General features: G+C 37.8%; 1 protein-coding gene across 1 annotated transcript; it reads right to left on the bottom strand.

The window, feature by feature from the left end:
- Positions 1-19,194: 19,194 nt before the first annotated feature.
- LOC141697829 (heat shock cognate 70 kDa protein 2-like) lies at positions 19,195-21,900 on the bottom strand. The gene is made up of 3 exons (XM_074502381.1): positions 21,764-21,900; positions 21,388-21,665; positions 19,195-21,022 (listed from the first exon to the last, which is right to left on the bottom strand). The coding sequence occupies exons 2-3, from the start codon at positions 21,599-21,601 to the stop codon at positions 19,290-19,292; spliced, it is 1,947 nt and encodes a 648-aa protein (XP_074358482.1). The 5' UTR covers positions 21,602-21,665; positions 21,764-21,900; the 3' UTR covers positions 19,195-19,289.
- Positions 21,901-23,335: the final 1,435 nt, after the last annotated feature.

Below are 23,335 nucleotides of genomic sequence, written 5' to 3' on the forward strand. Positions count from 1 at the left end.
TCTTCATTCTGCTTGACTTGAAGGCCCAGAAAATAGCTAAGTTCCCCCATCATACTCATTTGATATCTTGACTGCATCAGTTTGGCAAACTTCTTGCAAAGTCTGTCATTTGTAGAACCAAAGATGTTATCATCAACATATATCTGAACCAGAAGTAGGTCCTTTCCATGGTTGAGGTAGAACAGTGTTTTGTCTATAGTTCCTCTGTTAAATCCACTTTCCAGAAAAAACTGAGCTAAAGTCTCATACCATGCTCTTGGAGCTTGCTTAAGGCCATAAAGTGCTTTATCAAGCCTGTAGACATGATTAGGATATTTGGGATCTACAAAGCCTGGAGGTTGTTCAACATATACTTCCTCCTCCAATTCTCCATTGAGAAAAGCACTTTCCCATCCATTTGAAAGACAGTAAACTTTTTGTGAGTAGCATAAGCCAAAAATATCCTTATGGCTTCCAATCTAGCAACTGGTGCAAATGTTTCATCATAATCAATTCCATCCTATTGATAATATCCTTTTGCAACCAACCTTGCCTTATTCCTTGTAATTATGCCATCACTATCAGTTTTGTTTCTGAATACCCACTTTGTACCAACAACAGATCTGTTCTTTGGTCTTGGCACTAGGGTCCAGACTTTGTTTCTTTCAAATTCACTTAACTCTTCCTACATTGCTTGCACCCAATCAGCATCTTGAAGAGCTTCTTCCACTTTCTTTGGTTCAGTCTGAGAAAGAAAAGAATTGTAAAGACATTCACTTGAAGTAGCTGTTCTAGTTCTGACACCTGCATCAGGATTTCCAATATTTAAGTCAGGTGTATAGTCCACTTCCTTGCAGATGGAAGGTTTTCTCTAGAACTGGATGCTCCCCCATGATCCATGCTATCTTCATCAACATTTTATGATGCTCCCCCTGAATCTATGCTCTCTGAGTTGGATCCTTCAGAATTTAAGTTTTCAGAACTATCAGAACTTGGCTTATCAGAACTTGACGAATCAGAACTTGAAGAGCCAGTTGTATGTTCTGATGCTTCTTGAGATGTGGTTGTATCTTGAGTATGCTCCCCCTGCATAGGTGCATCTTCCTTTGGCGTAGTCACCACAGTTTCAATAACATCAGAGTTTAATCTATCAGAGTTTGCAGTATCAGGATTTAGACTGTCAGGATTTTCAGTATCAGAATTTAAGTCTTCATTTTCAAATCTCAGCTGATCATGATCATTGAAATCTTCAAGTCCAGTAATCTTCTTATCATCAAAAGAGACATTGATAGATTCCATGACCACTCTTGTTCTCAAGTTATAGACTCTGAAGGCTTTTGTGGAAAGTGGATATCCAATAAAGATTCCTTCATCAGCTTTTAGATCAAATTTGGATAGCTGTTCAGGGTGAGTCTTAAGAACAAAACATTTGCATCCAAATACATGAAAATACTTCAGATTTGGCTTCTTTTTCTTCACCATCTCATATGGTGTCTTTCCTTGCTTGTTAATGAGTGTTGCATTTTGAGTAAAACAAGCAGTCTGCACAGCTTCAGCCCAGAAATAGGTTGGAAGCTTTGCTTCATCAAACATTGTACGTGCAGCTTCAATGAGAGTTCTATTCTTTTTTTCAACAACTCCATTTTGTTGTGGAGTTCCAGGAGCAGAAAATTCCTGCTTGATTCCATGGTTTTTGCAGAACTCTTCCATTATCAAATTCTTGAACTCAGTACCATTATCACTTCTTATTATCTTCACAGAATCTTTGACCAATTTATCCAGTTGTCTGACATGATCAATCAAGATAGATGCAGTTTTACTTTTTGTGTGCAAAAATACACCCATGTGTATCTGGTGAACTCATCCACTATGACCATAACATATTTCTTCTTTGCAATAGACATGACATTTACCGGACCAAATAGATCAACATGTAGTAGGTGATAAGGCTCAAGAATTGATGATTCAGTCTTGCTCTTGAATGACGATTTTCTTTGTTTAGCCTTCTGACAAGAATCACAAAGGCCATCAGGAGCAAATACGGACTTTGGCAGTCCTCTCACAAGATCTTTCTTGACTAGTTCATTTATATTGTTGAAATTTAAATGAGAGAGTTTCTTGTTCCAATTCCAGCTTTCTTCAATTGATGCTCTACTCATCAGACAGACTGCAGAACCATCAGTACTTGTTGAAAGCTTGGCTTCATAGATGTTACCATGCCTGTATCCTTTCAGAACAGCTTTGCCTGTAGATTTTCTAATAACTTCACAGTGTTCTTCAAAGAAATCCACATGATAACCTCTGTCACAGATTTGACTAACACTCAACAGATTTTGTTTAAATCCTGAGACCAGAGCTACTTCTTTAATGATGACATTCCCAAGATTGATATTGCCATATCCCAACGTTTTTCCAATGTTGCCATCTCCATAAGAAACACTTGGACCAGCCTTCTCCACAAAGTCTGATAGCAGGGCTTTATTTCCAGTCATATGTCCTGATCATCCACTGTCCAGAACTAGGATGTTTTTCCTGCTGCCCTGCAATCACAAAGACCACTAATGATTAGTTTTAAGAACCTAGACTTGCTTGGATCCTTTGGCCTTATTAAGTTTGTTAACATTTGCAGCGGATTTAGCATCAGAGTTTATGTTAACATTTTTCTTATCAGAATTTACACTATCAGACTTTGAATCAGAACTTACACTAGAAGGAACAATGCTAACTTTCTTTAAAGAAGGTTTTATTTGATAATAATCATAGTACATATTATGATATTCCTTACAAGTATAAATGGAATGCCATAAACTACCACAATGAAAACAAGGATTTTGTGGCTTATATCTAACAGACTGACTCTTAACTCCTGACGTTGAAGGTAAGGAGTTTATGTTCTTATTCTTCCTGCAAAAAGAAGCCAGATGGTTAGAACTTCCACAGTTATGACACGTTTTTCTAGGAGCATCAGGAACAGGCTTATAATCATTTCTTTTATTCACACATTCCTTTCCATTCCTATTTTTCCTAGGTGATTTTACCTTGTTTGCATTCTTAACATCTTTCAGCTTATGCTTAAGTTGCTTCTTTGTCATTAAGCCTACGTTTACTTCAGTTGTCTTTTCCTGTTTTAGTTTGTCAGAAGTTAATTCCTTTTTAACTTCTGATTTCTCATTATCAAACTTTACAACTACAAACTTCACAGGCTTTAACTTTGGCTTTTGTTTAACAACTATAGGCTTAATATCTACAGTTCCTTTATCATGCTTATCCTCTCCATAACTTAAGCCCTCTTTCCAGTTTTCACTACTTAACAAATTCTGAGTTGTTCTGCCAGAGTTAGTCCAAGTCCTGATAATCTCCCTTTCCTTTTCTAACTCAGCTTTTAGAGATTCATTCATTTTAAGCACTTCATCCCTAACATAGAAAGCATCATCTCTATCTTTCTGAGTTTGATGGAACATGACTAACTATTTTTCTAAATAATCATTCCTCTTTTTGCAAGCAAGATTTTCAGAATTTAATCTTTCACATGTTAAAGTTTGATCTCTATAGCTAATGAACATGGTTTTAAGATATCTTCTCAACTCATTAATATCATCAGTATGAAAGGCATAAGTAGTTTGAGGTACCTTTAACTCAGCAGCTTCAGAACTGCTTTCAGCACTTGCCATATCAGCATTTGCCATCAAGGCATAATTCTCCTCATTTTCAGAATCTGAGGTGTCTGTCCAGCTTTTGTTCTTTGTGACAAGAGCCTTGCCTTTGACACTCTTCACTTTCTTGCAATCAGGAGATATGTGGCCTTTCTCACCACAGTTGTAGCATTTGACATTTGTATAATCTCCTCTGTCAGACTTTCCTCCTTTCCCCTCAGATTTTCTGAAATTCTTCTTATCAGAACTTGCACCTTTCCTGGAAAAATTCTTTCCCTTCCTGAACTTCCTGTATGCAATATTTGTGATTCCTTTCACCATAAGGGCACACAGCTTCATCATCTCTTCATCAACATCCGTCTCAGGCAAGCTTTCAGATTCTGAGTCATCATCACTATCAGAATTTGATGACTCAGTATCAGACTTTGTGAAGAGAGCTTTACCCTTGCCTTTCCTTGAGGTAGCTGCCTTGGGGGATTCTTCTTCAGCTTTAAGAGCAACTGTCCTTGACTTTCCTCCTTTCCTCTTGCTTTTTTGTTCCATCTCAAGTTCATGAGTCTTGAGCATCCCATAAATTTCATCAAGAGTCGTTTCATCAAGATTATAGTTGTCTCTTATAGTTGTTGCCTTCAAATCCCAGCTTTCAGGAAGAGCTAACAGGAATTTAAGGTTTGAATCTTCAAGATCATACTCCTTATCAACCAGTGACAAATGACTCAAGAGTTTGACAAATCTGTCATATAAATCAGTCAATGACTCCGTTGGCTTTGAGTCAAAGTGTTCATACTCTTGAGTGAGTATTGTCTTCCTGTTCTTCTTGATCGAATCAGTTCCCTGACATCTTGTTTCCAAGGCATCCCATATCTCCTTTGCAGTCTTGCAGTTAATTACCCTGTTTGACATTACATTATCAATGGCACTATGCAGTAAGTGTCGTACCTTCGCATCCTTAGCAATTGAAGCGATATCTTCAGCAGTGTAATCACTCTTCTCCTTTGGTACAGACTTTGTTGCTTCACATGCAACTGTAACAACGAGCTTTGTTGGATTGTGAGGTCCTTCCTTGATTCTGTCAAGATATTCTGGATCTGTAGCTTCCAGAAACATAGTCATCCTCACCTTCCATATAGGATATTCAGACGGTTTCAATATGGGAACTCTAATAGTCTCATATCGACTATGGATTTGTGTCTTTGGTGGTTCTTCAGTTTTGGTGGGCTTGGTTGGAGTTTCTGCTTCAAACATGATTGTTTTTGGATCTTAAACTGCTTGTGTGTTAACAGATAGGCTCTGATACCACTTGTTAGGTCACACACACTATAGAGGGGGGTGAATACAGTGTATAGCACAATCAAATTGAATTCTAATAACACAAGTAACAGAAAACAGACTTTATTCAAAGCAATAAATTCTGTTACAGTATGGAACTGTCCTCTCTCAGTGATGAACAAATATCACGAGAGCTGCTAGGGTTACAATGAATAATATTCTCGATAATGATAACACTTATAGTGTAAACCCTATGTCTGTGTTTATATACTACACAGTTACAAGATAATCGCTAATTGATATGGAATATAGTTCTGCTTCCTAAAATATATCAATCAGATATCTTTTCTTCCAAGTATTCTATTCTTCATAGAATTCCTTCTTCATGCAAATATCTTCTTACGTTTGTCTTGATCTTCTTTTTCTTTCAATCAGCCGTCTTCCTTATCTGAATGTTTCCTTTAAGTCTTGATATTATCTTCTGATAAATATCTTCTGAACCTTAAGTACTGATGACTTAAGTTCTGACTTCAGTATAAGTGCTGATTTCAGTTAAGTACTGATTTGTCCTTTTTAAGTAAGATCTGAAAACTAAACATAAATCATATTAGATATGACATTATTAAATATATCTAACACAAAGTAAACAGGACTTGGATCCGAGTCAGCAAGCGAAGCAAGAGTCCCGGATCAAAGGCCAGCAAGTTCTCTAAACAAACTATAATTCAAATGCAAATATAAAAAGCAAGTCTAAGCGCACAAAAATGAATTATAGTTTATAAAAATGGGACCAGGATCCGGACCAGAGAACGAACCAGGAAATCCGGATCAAGAACCAGCAAGAAATTAAACTAAAGGATCTGGATCGACAACCGAAGCAGGAGACCTGGATCAGGTATCCAAGAAAAAATTCTAAAGGAAAAAGGCCAGGGTCTTCATATTGAAAAAACTTACACCTGAGTTTAAAAAGAAGCTTGTGGTTCATAAACGTATCCCGGGTCGGCTGGAATCCGAGGGAGTCACAGAAGCACCTCATCTGGGACAAGGCCCGGCCTTCAAGCACAGCCGGGTTGAATTTGGTCTGAACACCCTCATTTGTAAAATAGGGGAGATAGGCCAGGTTATATCCCTTCAGCAAAATCATCTTCCCATTCCAAAATTTTAAAGAGGTCTGGTGCATAATAGGCTTGGCTCTACCCGGGCCATAACCACAATCCGAGGCCCGGAATCTAATCTCGTAAAAAGGCTTCTGGCTGGACTTGGAAAGATAAAAAATCTGGTGGAAAAGCTTCAGAGTTGGCAAGAACCCGAACTTATTACAACAGGAGATAAACCAAGTCATAGACTTTATCCCGTTCAGAGTAATCTGCATTGGGGATATCTTGTACACATGCTTGCAGAGATGCTTGATAAATATATGGCAGCGGGGGCTCCACCCGGATCTGAGGTGCTCCATCCAAACCGGAACGAAGCCGTCTTCCGGGCGGTGATAGATCCTTTCATGAGGTTCAGGCCACCTCCACTCGATATCGGGGGTCAACTGGAATGCAGCCCGGACCGCCTCATCCATCTCAGCCGGATCCGCCTCAGAGAATGAATCTTTCAGCTGATAATGATCCCGGCTTATAGGAAACTAGGCAAACATCCTCTCGAGAGCTTCCTGGTTATACACCCCAGGGTGACCATTAGGCTGTCTGTCATACCTAACCCTACTATAATAGACCTCGTTGTCAATCTCTGCGGGCTTCTCAACGAAGTGGTACTTCACATTTATCCAATAACCCTCAGGTGTGAAGGGGACTGAATTCCATGGAATCTTCTTGTAACGGAACTTCAAAATTATCTCGGTGGAAGGGGAGGCTTTCCTAACCATCTCGACCCGGATCTGTTCTCTTCCAGAAGAATCTGGATCACTCTTGTCTCCAGAAAAGTTCGGGTAGCAGTTAAAGACTCTCCTAGCCCGCTTCTTGGTCCGGACCATATACCTATTAAAATGAAGGTCAGTCAACCTGGGCCCTACAGATTTTATTTGTTTTGCTAAGCGGTCTGGATCAAGCACCTTATGTTAGTTTTACCATAACCTAATGATCCGGACCACCAATGCAAGTCCAACCCGGAAAAACATCAACGATCCGGATCATGTTAACTACAAGCCAAAAAACTTAACAGCCATGGACCCGGATCCTGATGGCAAACACCCAGATCCGGATCCGAAGCAGCCAAACAAAGTGAAAATCCCCATTCATATAATTCTACCCAAACAACTACCATGGATAAGGGTTTTATACCCCCTACCCGGATCAAAACCAAAACCCTCACCAAAAAACAGCCAAATTGAGAATCAAAAACCAAAAAACACAACTTTTACTTATACATACCCATATTTTCCTCAAGAACACGAAGAACAGCCTCACAAAGCACAAAAAAAATAAAACGCCAAAACCCATTTTTCGTGCAAAAAACATAGTAAAAACAACCAAAAATCTACAGATCTAAACATAAAAACCAAAAAACAACAATACCCACCACAAAATAAGACTAAAAAGGCCGATTTATACTTCCAATTCATGAATGGAAAATAAAACTCGAGCATGCATCAATTCAAAGAAAAAAAGCAAGAAACCGAAGAAGGAAAGAAGGGAACTCAAGAATCGGAAGCGAACGGAGAACCACGGTGACACAGCGGCGGAGAAATCCAACAGAAAATGCAGTCCTTCGAAAAATCTTGAGAAATAGAGAGAGGAAACAAATGACTGTTGTGAAAAAAAAGAAATGAAAAAGGGGTGCAGCCTTTTATATGCAAGGGAAAAAGGAACAGCCCCTGCCACATGGCAGGGTTTGGTTGGTCCAGCAGCAGTTACAAAATATATATATATATATATATGTGTGTGTGTATTTACACATATATAAATGCAAATTAAAACCCCATAATCATTAGAGGGCGCTTTTCAAGGAAAGTAACTGCAAAAATTCAAAATCATGGGGGAAAGGAGCAAAATCGTTACAAATTCCAATTTTTATCAGAGTTCAAAGCCCTAAACCCGGATCATGATGAACCCGGATCAGTGATCTTCCAGGAGCAGATTTTTTCCTGAAAATACCACTACCTTAATCTGGATCGTCATCTACTGCACCAGATCCGGATTGGGAGGCAACCAAGGAGCAGGAATTTTTCCTAAAGCAGCTAAGTTCTTCTACCTTAATCCGGATCTGTCTCTGCTACACCAGATCCGGATTGGGAGGCAACCAGGGTGTAGAAATTTTTCTAAAAGCAGCCAAATTCTTCTACCTTAATCCGAATTGGCATCTACTATACCAGATCCGGATTGGGGGTAACCGAGTGCATAATTTTTTCTAAAGCAGCCAAATTCTCCTACCTTAATCCGGATTGGCATCTACTACACCCAGATCCGGATTGGGGGGCAATTAGGGAGCAGAATTTTTTTCTAAAGCAGCAAAATTCTTCTACCTTAATCCGGATTGGCATCTACGACACCAGATCCGGATTGGGGGGCAACCAGGGAGCATAAATTTTCTCAACAACATCTAAGTTCTTCTACCTTAATTCGGATTGGTATCTACTCCACCAGATCCGGATTGGGGGCAACAAATATCATAATTTTTTCTAAGACAACGAAAGTCCACCTACCTTAATCCGGATCTATCCCTTCAACACCAGACCCGGATTGGAGGGCAACAGAGGAGCAAAATTTTCTCTCCAAAAGCAACAGCTATGTGATACTACTCTACTCCCTCATCCAGAAAATCTGCATAAGGGAGTGGGGGGTAAATGATAGGGTATAAGCAACCTGGCTAGGGCCCAACCTGGATTTAAGAGGTATCAGGCTCAATTGATGAACCTAGACCCCCCTCCCCAGCGCAATCGAGTGGAGAGACCCAGACTCAGGGCCAACCTAGGATCTGGATCATCTCCCAGCCAGGATCCAACCCAGGACCTGGGTCATCTTCTACCAGGGTCCAACCCATGATCTGAATCACCTGCCTACCCGGATCCGGCCCAGAATCAGGATCACCCTGAGGGGGGTTCCAACAAGCACATGCACATTCTGCAACCCGCCAAGGAAGGGTACGTGGGATAATGACAGCTATCAGTAACCAATATATCAGACAAACACGGTGCATGTCGGAATGCCGTTAGGACACCCTGGAGGTGGTCCTCTCCTGGACGCGTGTACGTGATCCACCCAAGCCAGGCGCCCTCCGCCTCCAAGAACCAACGGTCCTGATCTAGAGGTACCAACCCCTAAATCCTACCTTTGGGCTATATATACCCCCAAAGATGAAGGATTTAGGGGTTAGAAAAAACACTTTCATCACACACACTCTCTTATATACAGCCTACACACACAACAACCTTAGTCCTCTCTATCTTCATCTTCCCCAACCAGCTTCTTATTCTTATACCGGAGGCGCCGCGGGGACAAAACCCTCCTCCGGTGTTGGTTTGCAGGCGCCCGACAGCAGCTACACCTCATTAACGCACAGAAGGTCCAGGAACGGTGTCGGACGGAGCCGCCCCGCTCACTGGAGTTATCATTACTAGTTTTAATTAATTGCACCAACCCAAAACTTTATATGTATATTTTTATTAATTTTTTATAAATATACACAGACACACGTACTCATAGTTTAAGAAGTAAAGGACGTGTTGTTGGAAAAACAGAGAAGAGGAGGGAGTTGTGAAAGGTGCTTGCTTGAGCACTTACCCTAAACTACAAATAGGTGTCGTTGTTTTCACATGTTAAAGTCATCTTCTCGGGCCTCCTTTCTAATCAAACTTTCCCCACCACCTTTTTGCCATTACTTTTTGCTCTCTTTTTCACTTCTTTAAATATATAACATAATTATATCTTTTTTTTAATTTCCTGTACCTTTTGTGAACTCTCGTCAATCGGAAGCAACTGATTGAAAATTTGAAACCCAGTTTTTAAGTTTTTAGTTTTTGCTAGGAAAATTTAAATATTACTCCTTTTTTCCAAGTAAAATTTAAATGTTATTATTTCTCTAGTCATGTTACTAATGTTAGAGGTAAAAAAAAGTGATAAAATATAGGGTAATCGATAATGTTGATGTGAATATAGAAGGTTCATTTTCGTTTACCTAATAAAATTGTGACATGTGACGCATTTTGTAACTATCTCCAAGACCAATTTTATATTCCTAATATGTTCCTTGTGAATATTTGTCGGTAAATAATGCTAAATATCCCAAATTTATTCCATTTTTTCAAATAATATAATGTGATATTTATCATGTTATAATTTATAGACGCATATTTATTCACACAAGATCCCGTCTCATTTTTTATAAAAATTTTAATAAACATACCTTTAAATCGTATTAAATCTTCTCTACTTCATCACTGAGAACTATAAAATGCGAAGGGATTATATTTGAAATTTGAACTCTAAAGAGGAGCTTAAAGTGGGGTTGCAACAAATTACTAATGTTTTGGAGCGATTATTGTTGGGCCTGGCCGGAGTATGTTACTTGCAAATAAACATATTTATTAGTAAATAAAATTTGGAATCAGTTTCGTTTAAGTGATTTAGATTTGGTTTGTTGTCTTTAACGAAATGTTCTTAAACATGAAAGTGAAATCGGATAAATAAATGAGTTGAGCCGAACTTTTTGTCTGTTCGACTCGGACTCGACCCGTTTAGTTTGGGCTCAGCTCGGACTCGACTCGAATTCGGTAACTCGACTCGACTCAGATAAATTATATATATATAATATAAATAATAAATTATTCAAAATATTAGTGCACAACTCGACTCGGCTTGAGTTCGGCTCAGCTCAGTTATTCGTGAATAAACTCGTGTTTGGCTTGGGCTTGACAACATCAGTTTTCACTCGGTTATTAAAGTCGGCTCGACTTGTTTTAAAAATAAATTAAGTTCGATTTAGCCTGAACAGAACTCGGCTCGACTCTGTTCGTTTGGAGCTACTTGCAAGTGTGAGTTGTACGTAGAATTTTGGACGTGTCCATTAGACAAGAGCCAAAAGGAATAAAAAATAATTTGTGAAGTAATTTTGGTAAGCCTATTCTTATTCTATGCGGAATTATAAGCGGGAAGCATTAAAACATGGATCTCTATGTAAGTCTGCTAGTGCTTTCTAGAATTCTTAGCTAGTTGGGAATGTTCAAACGTAAAAAATTAGGGAACTGCCTCACTTTAGACCTCAACTTGCTTGCTATTCTATGCGTTCACAAGCAACTGTTTGATATTTTATTTTCATCCTTGTATTGAAGTGGAGAAGAAGAAGAAACAATAATTGGTTATAGGTCCATCTTTTTGTCGATGAATTCAAATTTAAAGGATAATGTTAAATGCACGTCCTAAGTTTATTACTGCACACCTTTAATATTATTTTACCTTATTTACCCTCGCCGGTCCCAGCTCACATGCCACTGTTAACAGGTTCTGGGCCACAAGTAAATATATTAAGGTAAAATTAATATATATTATTAATTATGTTTCTTAAATTTTTATTTATATTATTCAAATAAGTATTAGCAATCATATCGTACATAATATTATATATAACATAAAAATTATTTTCTTATATTAAGAACACCAACATATTTTAATTATATTAATTAGTAATCAAACTCTTAAAAATATTTATTAATATTAAAAACAAAATAAACTGATTTTTTTTAAAGATCAGTAGTATTATAATAGCAATCCAATTAATAAGAATGGAATGGACCTATATGTATTTTTGTACTAAAATTTTATTTACATTTTAACATGTTGAACCAAAATCTTTTGGAAAGAATTTCAAAAATGCACCATTTTTCAGTTTTTCGTGTCCAAAATATCCGTATGCGCGAGGTTCCGCCCTAAATGTCCACGAATTACGCATTTTTAGCATGTGTATTCAGTTTTTTTAAAATTTGTAAAGAACACGCATGTTAAGATTGCGTGTTTCTTTTTGAATTTAGTTAGAATACGCATCTTCATGATACGTATTCGCTAAAAGTCAAAAAAGAGACACGCATGTTATACATGTATGTTCTTTACAATTTTTTAAAAAAAGGGAATCCGCATGTGAGAAATGCGTATGCAGTAGATATTTTGGGCGGAATATCCCATCAGTTAGCATTTTGATCAAATTTTCACAAATGATGGTTATTTTGATTTTTTTACCCAAACTTATTACAGGAAAAATCAATTTCAAATATTATAATTCTAGAATTTAAATTATATTATCACTCATTAATTGTTATAAAAAATCATATATAGCTGTCGTTTGTTAACGTTTATAATACTGAAATTCAAAATTCAAATTTTGAAGAATTCAGAAATGAAAAAGATATAAATAATATAATAATACTTTAAATTCAATATTATGGGAATATAAATTAGTTTAAATTAGGTACATTTAAAATGACATGAAAGATTAAGACAAACATGAGGGTAGTTTAGACAAATATAAAATAGGGTGTGCAACTATAACTCTAAGAGCAATTTCAATGAAGGGTGACAACTTCATGTATGGTGTGCATAAAATATCATTTCTCTAATATATTTTAATTAAATATTTTTTTATTGAGTTAATGAAATTATATCTTGGAATGCCAATTATTGATGTGTTTTTTGAAAAAAAGGGTGCTAAAGAAATAGAATTTAAAATATAATTTTTTTATTTATGTGGCGAAATTGACACACTTTCCAACAATTGGAGTTGCTCTGAGGTGTGCAAATATCACCCCCAATTTAAATTGTCTGTGAATATTCAAACCTTTTAATGTTCGTGCATTTGTGAATTTGCAATTTACAGTTGTACCCCAGAGATAGTATATATGTGTAGCACTTGTAAGACATAAGACATGCAATTCAGTGCAGTTCCAGTGACAACATGGAAAGTATCATGCATGTAGTGTCAAGATCAAGTATGTGATTGAGATTAAAAAATGATGCTGCTAATTGTGAATACAATATGCGATTAATACATATAAATCAAATAAGTGTGTGCGTGAATAAACGAAATCAAACAGAGAAAGAAAGGATATAACCAAATGGAGATCCTCGAGTCCAGTTGAAAAACTGTCTCCTTAAAGCTATTTCGCCTCTCACCGTATGTGCGAGTCGATAGTCTCCCAGGATAAAACGAGATACTAGTATAATCGATAGATCGAATATACTCTCAGCGAACTTGAACTAATCCCGAGAACTATCACCGGAATATTGAAAAATTTAAGACTAAAGAGACCGAGAATGAAAGAGATGACTCTTATTCCCTTGACTTAATAAAACTGATGCCCTAAGACTCTATTTATAAAGAGAGGCTTGAAAGGACTTGTTTTTCTTTTCGATGTGGTACACGGTATTTATAAGAAAAACTAAGGAATAGGTTTGTGCTACTCTTGATGTGGTACAAAACCACTTTTCATATTAAAAGGTAAAACTTTGGAACATCAGTTCTCATTCACCTTTTACTCATTTTGAGCGTGTAAATATGCGTTGGAATCCTCTCGAAGAGGAGAATACATTCCAATAAATACACACCACTAACACATAATATGTCTCACTCATATAGAGTCTCAAAATGATTCACAACTTAGTATAAAATACTAAGTTTGTCCAACAATCCCCCACAAATGAGATTGATGGTCCAGTAGCACGCACCACATAGACAGACAGATGCGGAGCTTGACTTGGTGATAGTTCCGGCGGTCAGATATAGCATACGATAGGTAGAGAATGCTCCTTGAACCTTCGCTCGAATAAGTATATCGACTTTACTGGTATACAGTATGACGCGATGTCCTTGAACTGTTCGACCGTTTGTGTAAACGATGACATACTCATCACTATATCTTTCCTGACTCATTCAGTTCTCATGATTATGTCCATTTTGGCCATGGAACATCGTCCTGGTTCTGCAGGAGTTTTTAAAGAATTGTGCCTCACAATTCTCCTTTGAAGCGGCCCCACTTCTCTCCCACATCGGTGATCTTTATCTTATAGAGTAACCCGCGTTTACTCAACTGAATTCCATGCGTTCACTATTGAACTCCATGTATTCATCAAAGATCATTAAAAGCTCAAAGCTTAACCTCGTACCTTACGGGTCTCACTGTTTCCTCATCATAGGAACAGGCCAGGGGTTACCCCCACAGTGATTTGGTCATCATGATTTAGTTGTCCCATTGAACCAAGTTCTTGGGATCTCCAGTCAGCAATGGTTGGGTGTCCACCATGATGCCGTTAAGAAATAGGCTTAAGGCCCATCCCTCTCGATGATTTCTCAACCACTTCTTTTGATAACCCTTTGGTTAGTGGATCCGCGATATTATCTTTTGACGGTATATAGTCAATAGTGATAATTCCGGTTGAGATCAATTGTCTAATGGAACTGTGTCGTTGTCGTATATGACGAGACTTTCCATTATACATCGTGCTCTGTGCTATGCCAATAGCGGATTGACTATCACAATGAATCCCTATTGCAGTTACAGGCTTTGGCCATCTTGGAATATCCTCCAGAAACTGACATAGATATTCAGCCTCTTCGGCGCATTTATCTAGTGCCACAAACTCAGCTTCCATCGTGGAATGAGTTATCACCGTTTGTTTTGAGGATTTCCATGATATTGCCGCTCCAGCTAATGTAAACACATAGCCGCTCGTAGACTTAAGTGCTTTCTTGCTAGATATCCAATTTACGTCAGTATATCCTTCTAATACTGCTGGGTATCTGCCATAGTGCAGTCCATAGTCTCGAGTTCCCCTCAAGTACCTTAGTACCCTTATGATCGCTTTCCAGTGATCAGCTCCCGGATTACTCGTAAACCTACTCAACTTGCTAATTGAGTATGCAATGTCTGGTCTTGTACAGCTCATGAGGTACATCAGACTACCAATTATCCTCAAGTATTCCAATTGGGAAACAACTACACCTTTGTTCTTGGATAGGTGCAAAGTCATATCCACAGGTGTCCTAGCTTTCTCAAAGTCATCCTTAAGGAACTTCTCAAGGATCTTGTCAATATAATGTGGTTGACTTAATGCGAGACCCTCTGATGTTCTAGAAATTTGAATTCCCAGAAGTACATTTGCTAGTCCCATGTCTTTCATGTCGAATCTTGATTTCAACATGTCCTTGGTAGATTTGATCACTTTATCATTGCTTCCGGCAATAAGTAGATCATCTACATATAGCGTCATCATGACATAGCCACTCTCGTTATCCTTGTAATAGGCACAGCTATCACATTCATTGATTTTGAAGCCATTAGCCAGCACGACTTCGTCAAATATTTCATGCCATTTCATAGGCACTTGCTTCAAACCATACAATGATTTCACCAATCTACAAACTTTTCTTTCTTGTCCTGGGACAACAAACCCTTCGGGTTGTTCCATATAGATTTCCTCATCTATGTCCCCATTTAGGAAGGCTGTTTTCACATCCATTTGATGTACAGTTAGATTACGCATTGCAGCAATAACAAACATCATCCTTATGGACGTTATTCTCGTTACAGGAGAATATGTATCAAAATAATCAAGGCCTTTTTGTTGCTTGTATCCTGTAATCACAAGTCTGGCCTTATACTTATCAATAGTGCCATCAGTTTTCAACTTCTTCTTGAAAATCCACTTGCTACCTAATGGTTTGCAACCAGTTGGCAAGTCCACTAGTTGCCAAGTATGATTCTGCATAATTGAATCAACTTCATTCTTGATGGCCTCTTTCCACATAGGTCCATCAGGTGAGGTAACCGCCTCCTTATAGGTTTTTGGGTCACCTTCTTCGAGCAAATATATCATAAAATCAGACCCATAGGGTTTCTCCGTTCGTTGTCTTTTGCTCCTTCTCACTACCCCACATTTTCGTCTTCACTTTCGTCACTCTCATTATCGTCATCTACAGACTCATGAGATCGTTTAGACGTCGTAGGTTGTTGGTTTCCTGGATTACAGGGAAACATCGTCTCAAAGAATGAGGCATTCCTTGTTTCCATAGTGGTATTCTTTTGAATATCAGGAATCTTGGATTCATGAACAAGAAACCGATATGCAGTACTGTGTGGAGGATATCCGATGAAGATACAATCCACAGTCTTAGGACCTATCTTCACCTTCTTCGGTGTAGGGATCAGTACCTTTGCAAGGTACCCCGACACTTTCAGGTGTTGGTAACTTGGTTTCTTTTTCTTCCACATTTCATAAGGACTTACATCCTTATTCTTGCACATCATAATATTTAAAATATTATTTGCGCTTAAGATGGCTTCTCCCCACATTGATTATGGAAGCCCAGAGCTTAACAACATCGCATTCATCATTTCTTTCAGAGTGCGATTCTTCCTTTCAGCCACACCATTTGACTGAGGGGAGTATGGTGCAGTGACCTCATGGATTATACCATGTTGTGAACATAATTCCCCAAATGGTTCAACATATTCACCTCCACAATCACTTCGTATCGTTTTGATTTTCTCGGTTTGTTGTGTCTCAACTTCTTCTTTATAATTTTAAATTTATCTATAGCTTCGTCTTTGCTTTTCAACAAATATACATAGCAGTATTTTGTACAGTCATCAATGAATGTAATAAAATACTTGTTTCCTCCTCTTGTTGGAGCGAATTTTAAATCACATATGTCGCTATGTATTAGGTCTAGCACTTTGGTGTTCCTTTCCACACGTTTAAATGATGATCTCATTAATTTTGCCTCAACACAAGTCTCACACTTATGTTTTGAATCAATAGTAAGTTTTGGTATGTATTCTTTTGCACTTAAACGTCGTAAAGTGTCATAATTTACATGTCCTAATCTAGCATGCCATAAATTAGGAGACTCAAGCAAGTAAGCAAAAGAATTCTTCATTTCATTTTCGTCCTTAACGAACATTACATTGAGCTTAAAAAGCCCATCAGTTAAATAACCCTTGCCTACAAACATACCACTCTTAGACAAAATAACTTAATCTGACTCTATTACAATGCGAAAGCCATGCTTATTCAACAGAGAACCAGACACAAGGTTCTTGCGAATATCAGGCACATAAAGTACATTCTTCAAAGTCAGATTCTTCCCAGAGGTCATCTTCAGGATCACCGTGCCTTCACCCTCAATGGTAGAAGTTGCTGAATTCCCCATGTAGAGCTTCTCACCAGCATCGGAAGCTTTGAGGCTAGAGAAAACCGCCTTGTCTAAGCAAACATGCCTAGTAGCACCAGTATCAATCCACTATTCACGTGGATTAGAACCGACCAGGTTCACTTCAGAGACCGTTGCACAGAGGTCTATGTCACCCATCTCCTTGGAGATATTCTTCACCATGTTTGCTTCTTTCTTCTTGTTGGGCTTCTTGGGCTTTTTGCAGTCAGAAGACCTATGACCAACTTTATCACAGTTGTAGCACTTCCCTTGAAATTTCGACTTCAAAATCCCTCCCTTGGGTGCCAGCTTTGCCCCTTTACTAGAATTAGTCTTCTTGGGCTTGGAGCTTTGAGCATGCTCCACCATGTTTGCCTTCTCAGTGGCAACATTAACTTTCTTCTCGGACCCTCTGTTGTCTTCTTCAATACGAAGTCTAACAATAAGATCCTCCATAGACATCTCATTTCGCTTGTGCTTAAGGTAGTTCTTGAAATCTTTCCATCCAGGTGGAAGCTTTTCAATAACAGCAGCAACTTGGAAAGACTCACTTATGACCATTCCCTCAGCATGAATGTCATGAATGATCACCTGCAGTTCCTGTACCTGACTGACCACAGTCTTAGAGTCTGCCATCTTATAATCAAGAAAGCGGCCAACAATCCAATTCTTTGCCCCAGCGTCCTCGGTTTTATACTTATGGTCAAGTGACTCCCATAAGACCTTAGTTGTTGGCTTCGCGCTGTATACGTTATACAACGAGTCAGACAAACAATTTAACACATAGTTCCGGCAGATGTAGTCGGAGTGCTTCCAAGCATCAGCAGCATACACAGTCTGCATGTTACTCTCAGCAGTGAGCAACGGTGGTTCTTCCTTAAGGAAGCGATCCATATGCAACGTGGTCAGATAAAAGTGCATCTTTTGTTGCCAACGTTTGAAGTTCGTTCCGTTGAACTTCTCAGGTTTTTCAGCATGTGTAGCATGCACAGTTGGCATAACAGGTGCAGCAGGCACCACAGGTGGAACAGATGGTACGTGCGTCTGTACTACAGGTGTATGCACACCAGTAGGCACCGCAGGTATGATCAGAGGAGTGAATCCTGCCGATATCTATCCAAGAGGAACACTAAACTGTCCAATGACAGTGTGTCCCACAGGCACATATCCCGAAGGCACATGTCCAACAGGCGTTTGACCCCATCAGATCGTACGAACTGTGCGTTAGGGTTAATCGGCTGCTGGTGAACCCCATCAGATCCAGTGATCTGTGCGTTAGGATCAGCCGTCATGTTCATCGGATCGTTCACAGTTTGGTTCTCCATCGATCTGTTACTCAACAAAACAAGCAGATACAGATGTATCAGTCACAGATGTATAAAACAGATAGCTTTAAGATTGTGAATACAATCTGCGATTAATACATATAAATCAAATAAGTGTGTGCGTGAGTAAACGAAATCAAACAGAGAAAGAAAGGATATAACCAAATGGAGATCCTCGAGTTCAGTTGAAACTGTCTCCTTAAAGTTATTTCGCCTCTCACCGTATGTGCGAGTCGATAGCCTCCCAGGATAAAACGAGATACCAGTATAATCGATAGATCGAATATACTCTCAGCGAACTTGAACTAATCCCGAGAACTATCACCGAAATATTGAAAAATTTAAGACTAAAGAGACCGAGAATGAAAGAGATGACTCTTATTCCCTTGACTTAATAAAACTGATGCCCTAAGACTCTATTTATAAAGAGAGGCTTGAAATGACTTGTTTTTTTTTCGATGTGGTACATGGTATTTATAAGAAAAACTAAGGAATAGATTTGTGCTACTCTTGATGTGGTACAAAACCACTTTTCATATTAAAAGGTAAAACTTTGGAACATCAGTTCTCATTCACCTTTTACTCATTTTGAGCGTGTAAATATGCGTTGGAATCCTCTCGAAGAGGAGAATACGTTCCAATAAATACACACCACTAACACATAATGTGTCTCACTCATATAGAGTCTCAAAATGATTCACAACTTAGTCTAAAATAATAAGTTTGTCCAACACTAATTACATATCTACTCAGGAATTTAGTGAAATTCATAAGCAAAACTCCCTAAATATCATTAATTATTAAAATATCTAATTCTAAAACAGAAGTTATAAAATAGCTAAGTACCATCAAGTCATCAACGCTTAGGAAACAAAGACTAATACAAGGAAAATAAACTTGAGAACCACCACCTAAGTATTGCTTAATCAACTTCCTCAATCTTAGGGCCAGCACCCGTGCTTGCACCACCGGAAGGAGTATCATCACCCTCCGGGCCACCAGCATCACCGCCTGCACCGTACATCTTGGCAATGATTGGATTGCAGATATTCTCAAGCTCCTTCATCTTATCCTCAAACTCCTCAACTTCTGCCAGTTGGTTATTATCAAGCCATGTAATAGTCTGATCAATAGAATCCTCAATAGTTTTCTTGTCCGACGGGCTGAGCTTGGATCCAATTTTCTCATCCTTGATAGTGTTTCTCATATTATATGCGTAGTTCTCCAGAGAGTTCTTGGCTTCCACCTTTTTTTTATGCTCTTCATCCTCTGCTTTGTACTTCTCTGCTTCCTGAACCATCTTCTCTATTTCATCCTTTGATAGCCTGCCTTTGTCGTTAGTTATTGTAATCTTGCTCTTCTGCCCTGTGGTTTTATCCTCCGCAGAAACATTTAGAATACCATTGGCATCAATGTCAAAACAGACAGTGATTTGAGGCACACCCCTAGGAGCCGGTGGAATCCCAGATAACTCAAATTTACCCAGCAAGTTATTATCTCTTGTTCTAGTCCTCTCACCTTCAAAAACTTGAATCAATACCCCAGGTTGATTATCAGAATACGTAGAGAATACTTGCTCTTTCTTGGTAGGGATTGTAGTGTTCCGTTGAATCAAGACAGTCATGACTCCTCCTGCAGTTTCCAAACCAAGGGACAGAGGTGTGACATCTAATAAGAGCAAATCTTGCACCTTCTCATTTCCTTCACCACTGAGAATAGCAGCTTGTACAGCCGCACCATAAGCAACTGCCTCATCAGGGTTTATACTCTTGCAGAGCTCCTTGCCATTGAAAAAGTCTTGCAAAAGCTGCTGTACTTTAGGAATCCTTGTTGAACCACCTACAAGAACAACATCATGAACAGAGCTCTTGTCCATTTTAGCATCCCTTAAACATTTCTCTACAGGTTCCATACACTTTCTGAAAAGATCCATGTTCAGCTCTTCAAATCTTGCACGCGTTATGGTTGAGTAGAAATCAATCCCCTCGTAAAGGGAATCAATTTCAATGGTGGTCTGAGCAGTAGAGGATAAAGTCCTTTTGGCCCTCTCACAAGATGTCCTCAGTCTTCTCAAAGCTCTTGGATTACCAATAATGTCTTTCTTGTTCTTCCTCTTGAACTCCTGTACAAAGTGATTAACCATTCTGTTGTCAAAATCTTCACCTCCAAGATGAGTATCTCCAGCAGTAGCTTTGACCTCAAAAATACCCTCTTCAATCGTAAGCAGTGACACATCAAACGTTCCACCTCCAAGATCAAATATAAGCACATTCTTCTCACCAACGCTAGTAGCTTTCTTATCAAGACCATATGCAATTGCAGCAGCTGTTGGTTCATTAATTATACGCATGACATTGAGACCAGATATGACACCAGCGTCCTTAGTAGCCTGCCGTTGTGAATCATTGAAATATGCTGGTACAGTGACAACAGCATTCTTCACAACCGTTCCCAAAAAAGCCTCAGCAATTTCTTTCATCTTTACAAGTACCATTGAGGATATTTCTTCAGCAGCAAACTGTTTTTCTTCACCTTTGTAGTTAACAACAATCATGGGCTTGTCTTGAGCTCCAGGAATTACCTTGAAAGGCCACAACTTAATGTCACTCGATACAGAGGGATCACTATGTCTTCTTCCAATCAAACGTTTTGCATCTGATAATCCATGACATAAAGAACAATCAGTATGGAATCAAACAAAATCTAACTCTACTTTAATATGAAAATTCGATACGAGGTATTGTGCTAAAGATATTTAATCCAATTAAGCGTCACTCCTAGCACCTTAAGGTTTTACCAGAGTTGATACATTGCTAGAAATGAAACCATATGTCACATGCAAATGATGAAGAGTGCATTTTCATTTTTGATCCTTTCAAATTATAGTGTACATACTTCGTGCCATTAAGCTAAATTACCAGGAAAACAACTGCCATAATCTAAAAGAAAAGATAAAAATGAAGGACTATAAGTATTAGTAACAAAAGTATATAACAAAAATACAAGGATAGAAGAAATACCGAAAACAGTGTTGACAGGATTCATGGCAACTTGGTTCTTGGCAGCATCACCGATCAAACGTTCACTGTCGGTGAAACCGACATACGAAGGGGTGGTTCGATTGCCCTGATCATTGGCTATGATCTCCACACGATCATGTTGCCACACACCTACACACGAGTATGTTGTTCCCAGATCAATCCCTATTGCAGCTCCTTCTCCTTTTCCTGCCATCCTCACTTACAAGATTTTTCTATTCTAAAAGAAATAAAATCAAATGTCCCCCGTTACAATAAACCTGCGAATTTCAGATCACAAAGATGATTGTATCAATATCTATATATATGATAAGGTTTGAGTAACTAGGGTTCGAGAATGTTCTGAATAGATACTGACCAACTATAGTCATGGAAAATCAGCTAGCGATTTAGGCTGCAACTGATCCTATTCCAGCGCTTCTCACTTAACTACATCTGACTCGGTCATTCTTGTTTTCATTTACTAGTTACTACAAATTACAATGTGGAATTTTATTTGTAATCTTTTTTTATGGTCAATTTTAAATATACTCCCCCCTTTCCTCCCTCTATTTATCAAAACTAGAGAGATTCTCAGCCTTGTCCATGCAAATGCAAAGTTGCCCGGCAGAGCAGATGACACGTTTGTTTTTATAGCAGGCAGAATAAAACTAATTTATCATTTCATAATTTCATAAGTTATTTTTTATAAATAAATTTTCAAAATGTATCCATACTAAACTATAATAATCGCGTATATTTAATTCGACGGTTATCCTTTTATTTTATTAATTAAAAATTAAAATAAATAATAATATATACTACTAGATTCCTAAACTCTTAGAAACAGCTAAACTACAAACTCAAATTTTTCATAAATATTTTATTACAAATCTAAAATTATTATATATTTATATAAATATATTACAATCAAAATAATTATATAATTAGATATATAAAATTTATAAAATATTAAAATATTAAAAGAAATATGTGCATCGCACCAGATTTAAGCTGGTATAGATTAAAAGTTTAAATAATGATACAACCTCTTTTCTAAAGTAAATGATATCAATTAACGCGCAAGTTTTAAAATTACTAGTTTTACAACCCGTGCGATACACGGGTCTTCATTATTATTCTTATATTATTTAAATTATAATAATTTTTTTAATCATTACCTTATTAGTATATTTATAAATAATAATATAAATATTTGTTTTCGGAAGGATTCGAACCTGTAGTGTATAGATAATAATATAAATATTTATTATTGGTGGGGTTCGAACCAGTGAGTTTTAGTATTGTATAAATAATAATATAAATATTTATTATTGGTGGGGTTCGAACCTGGGAGCTTGAGGAGTGTATATTGTTTTAGTTTTTGAATTTAACTGTCTTGATCACTTGATTAAAAAGATCCGACGGTCATAAATGGGGATAACCAAACCAACCAAAAAAATGGCATACCAAATTATATCCCATTCCGATTATTATAGTATAGTATAGATTGGATTGACAGTTGCTTGATAAGAGTATTCCTGTCTTATGGGCCTAATATTCGGAAAGAAATTCCAATCTCATAGGCCCAATATTTGCTCCAACTCATAAACCCATAAAATTCATTTTTTTATCCGGATATACATATTCGTAAGAATAGAAAATAATACTTTAATATCTGAAAAAAATCCTGTAATAAAATACTAACAATAATTAGTGCTATATTCCTATTAAACTATAAATTGCTGAACTCTTATAACAGTCTCTTATATATCGGCTATATTAAGACAAACATGATGTTTGTTGTCTGAGCCATCATAGTGATAAAGATCAAATAGTTTGGAGAGATAAGGATGAATGCTCCAACAATAACTCATATAGTAGTGAGGATAACGCAGATTTAGGAAATACAAATTCAATTCAAGATGATAATCTATAAAATATGTTTAAA

This window comes from Apium graveolens, chromosome 11 (assembly GCF_009905375.1).
Source record: "Apium graveolens cultivar Ventura chromosome 11, ASM990537v1, whole genome shotgun sequence".
Lineage (NCBI taxonomy): Eukaryota > Viridiplantae > Streptophyta > Magnoliopsida > Apiales > Apiaceae > Apium > Apium graveolens.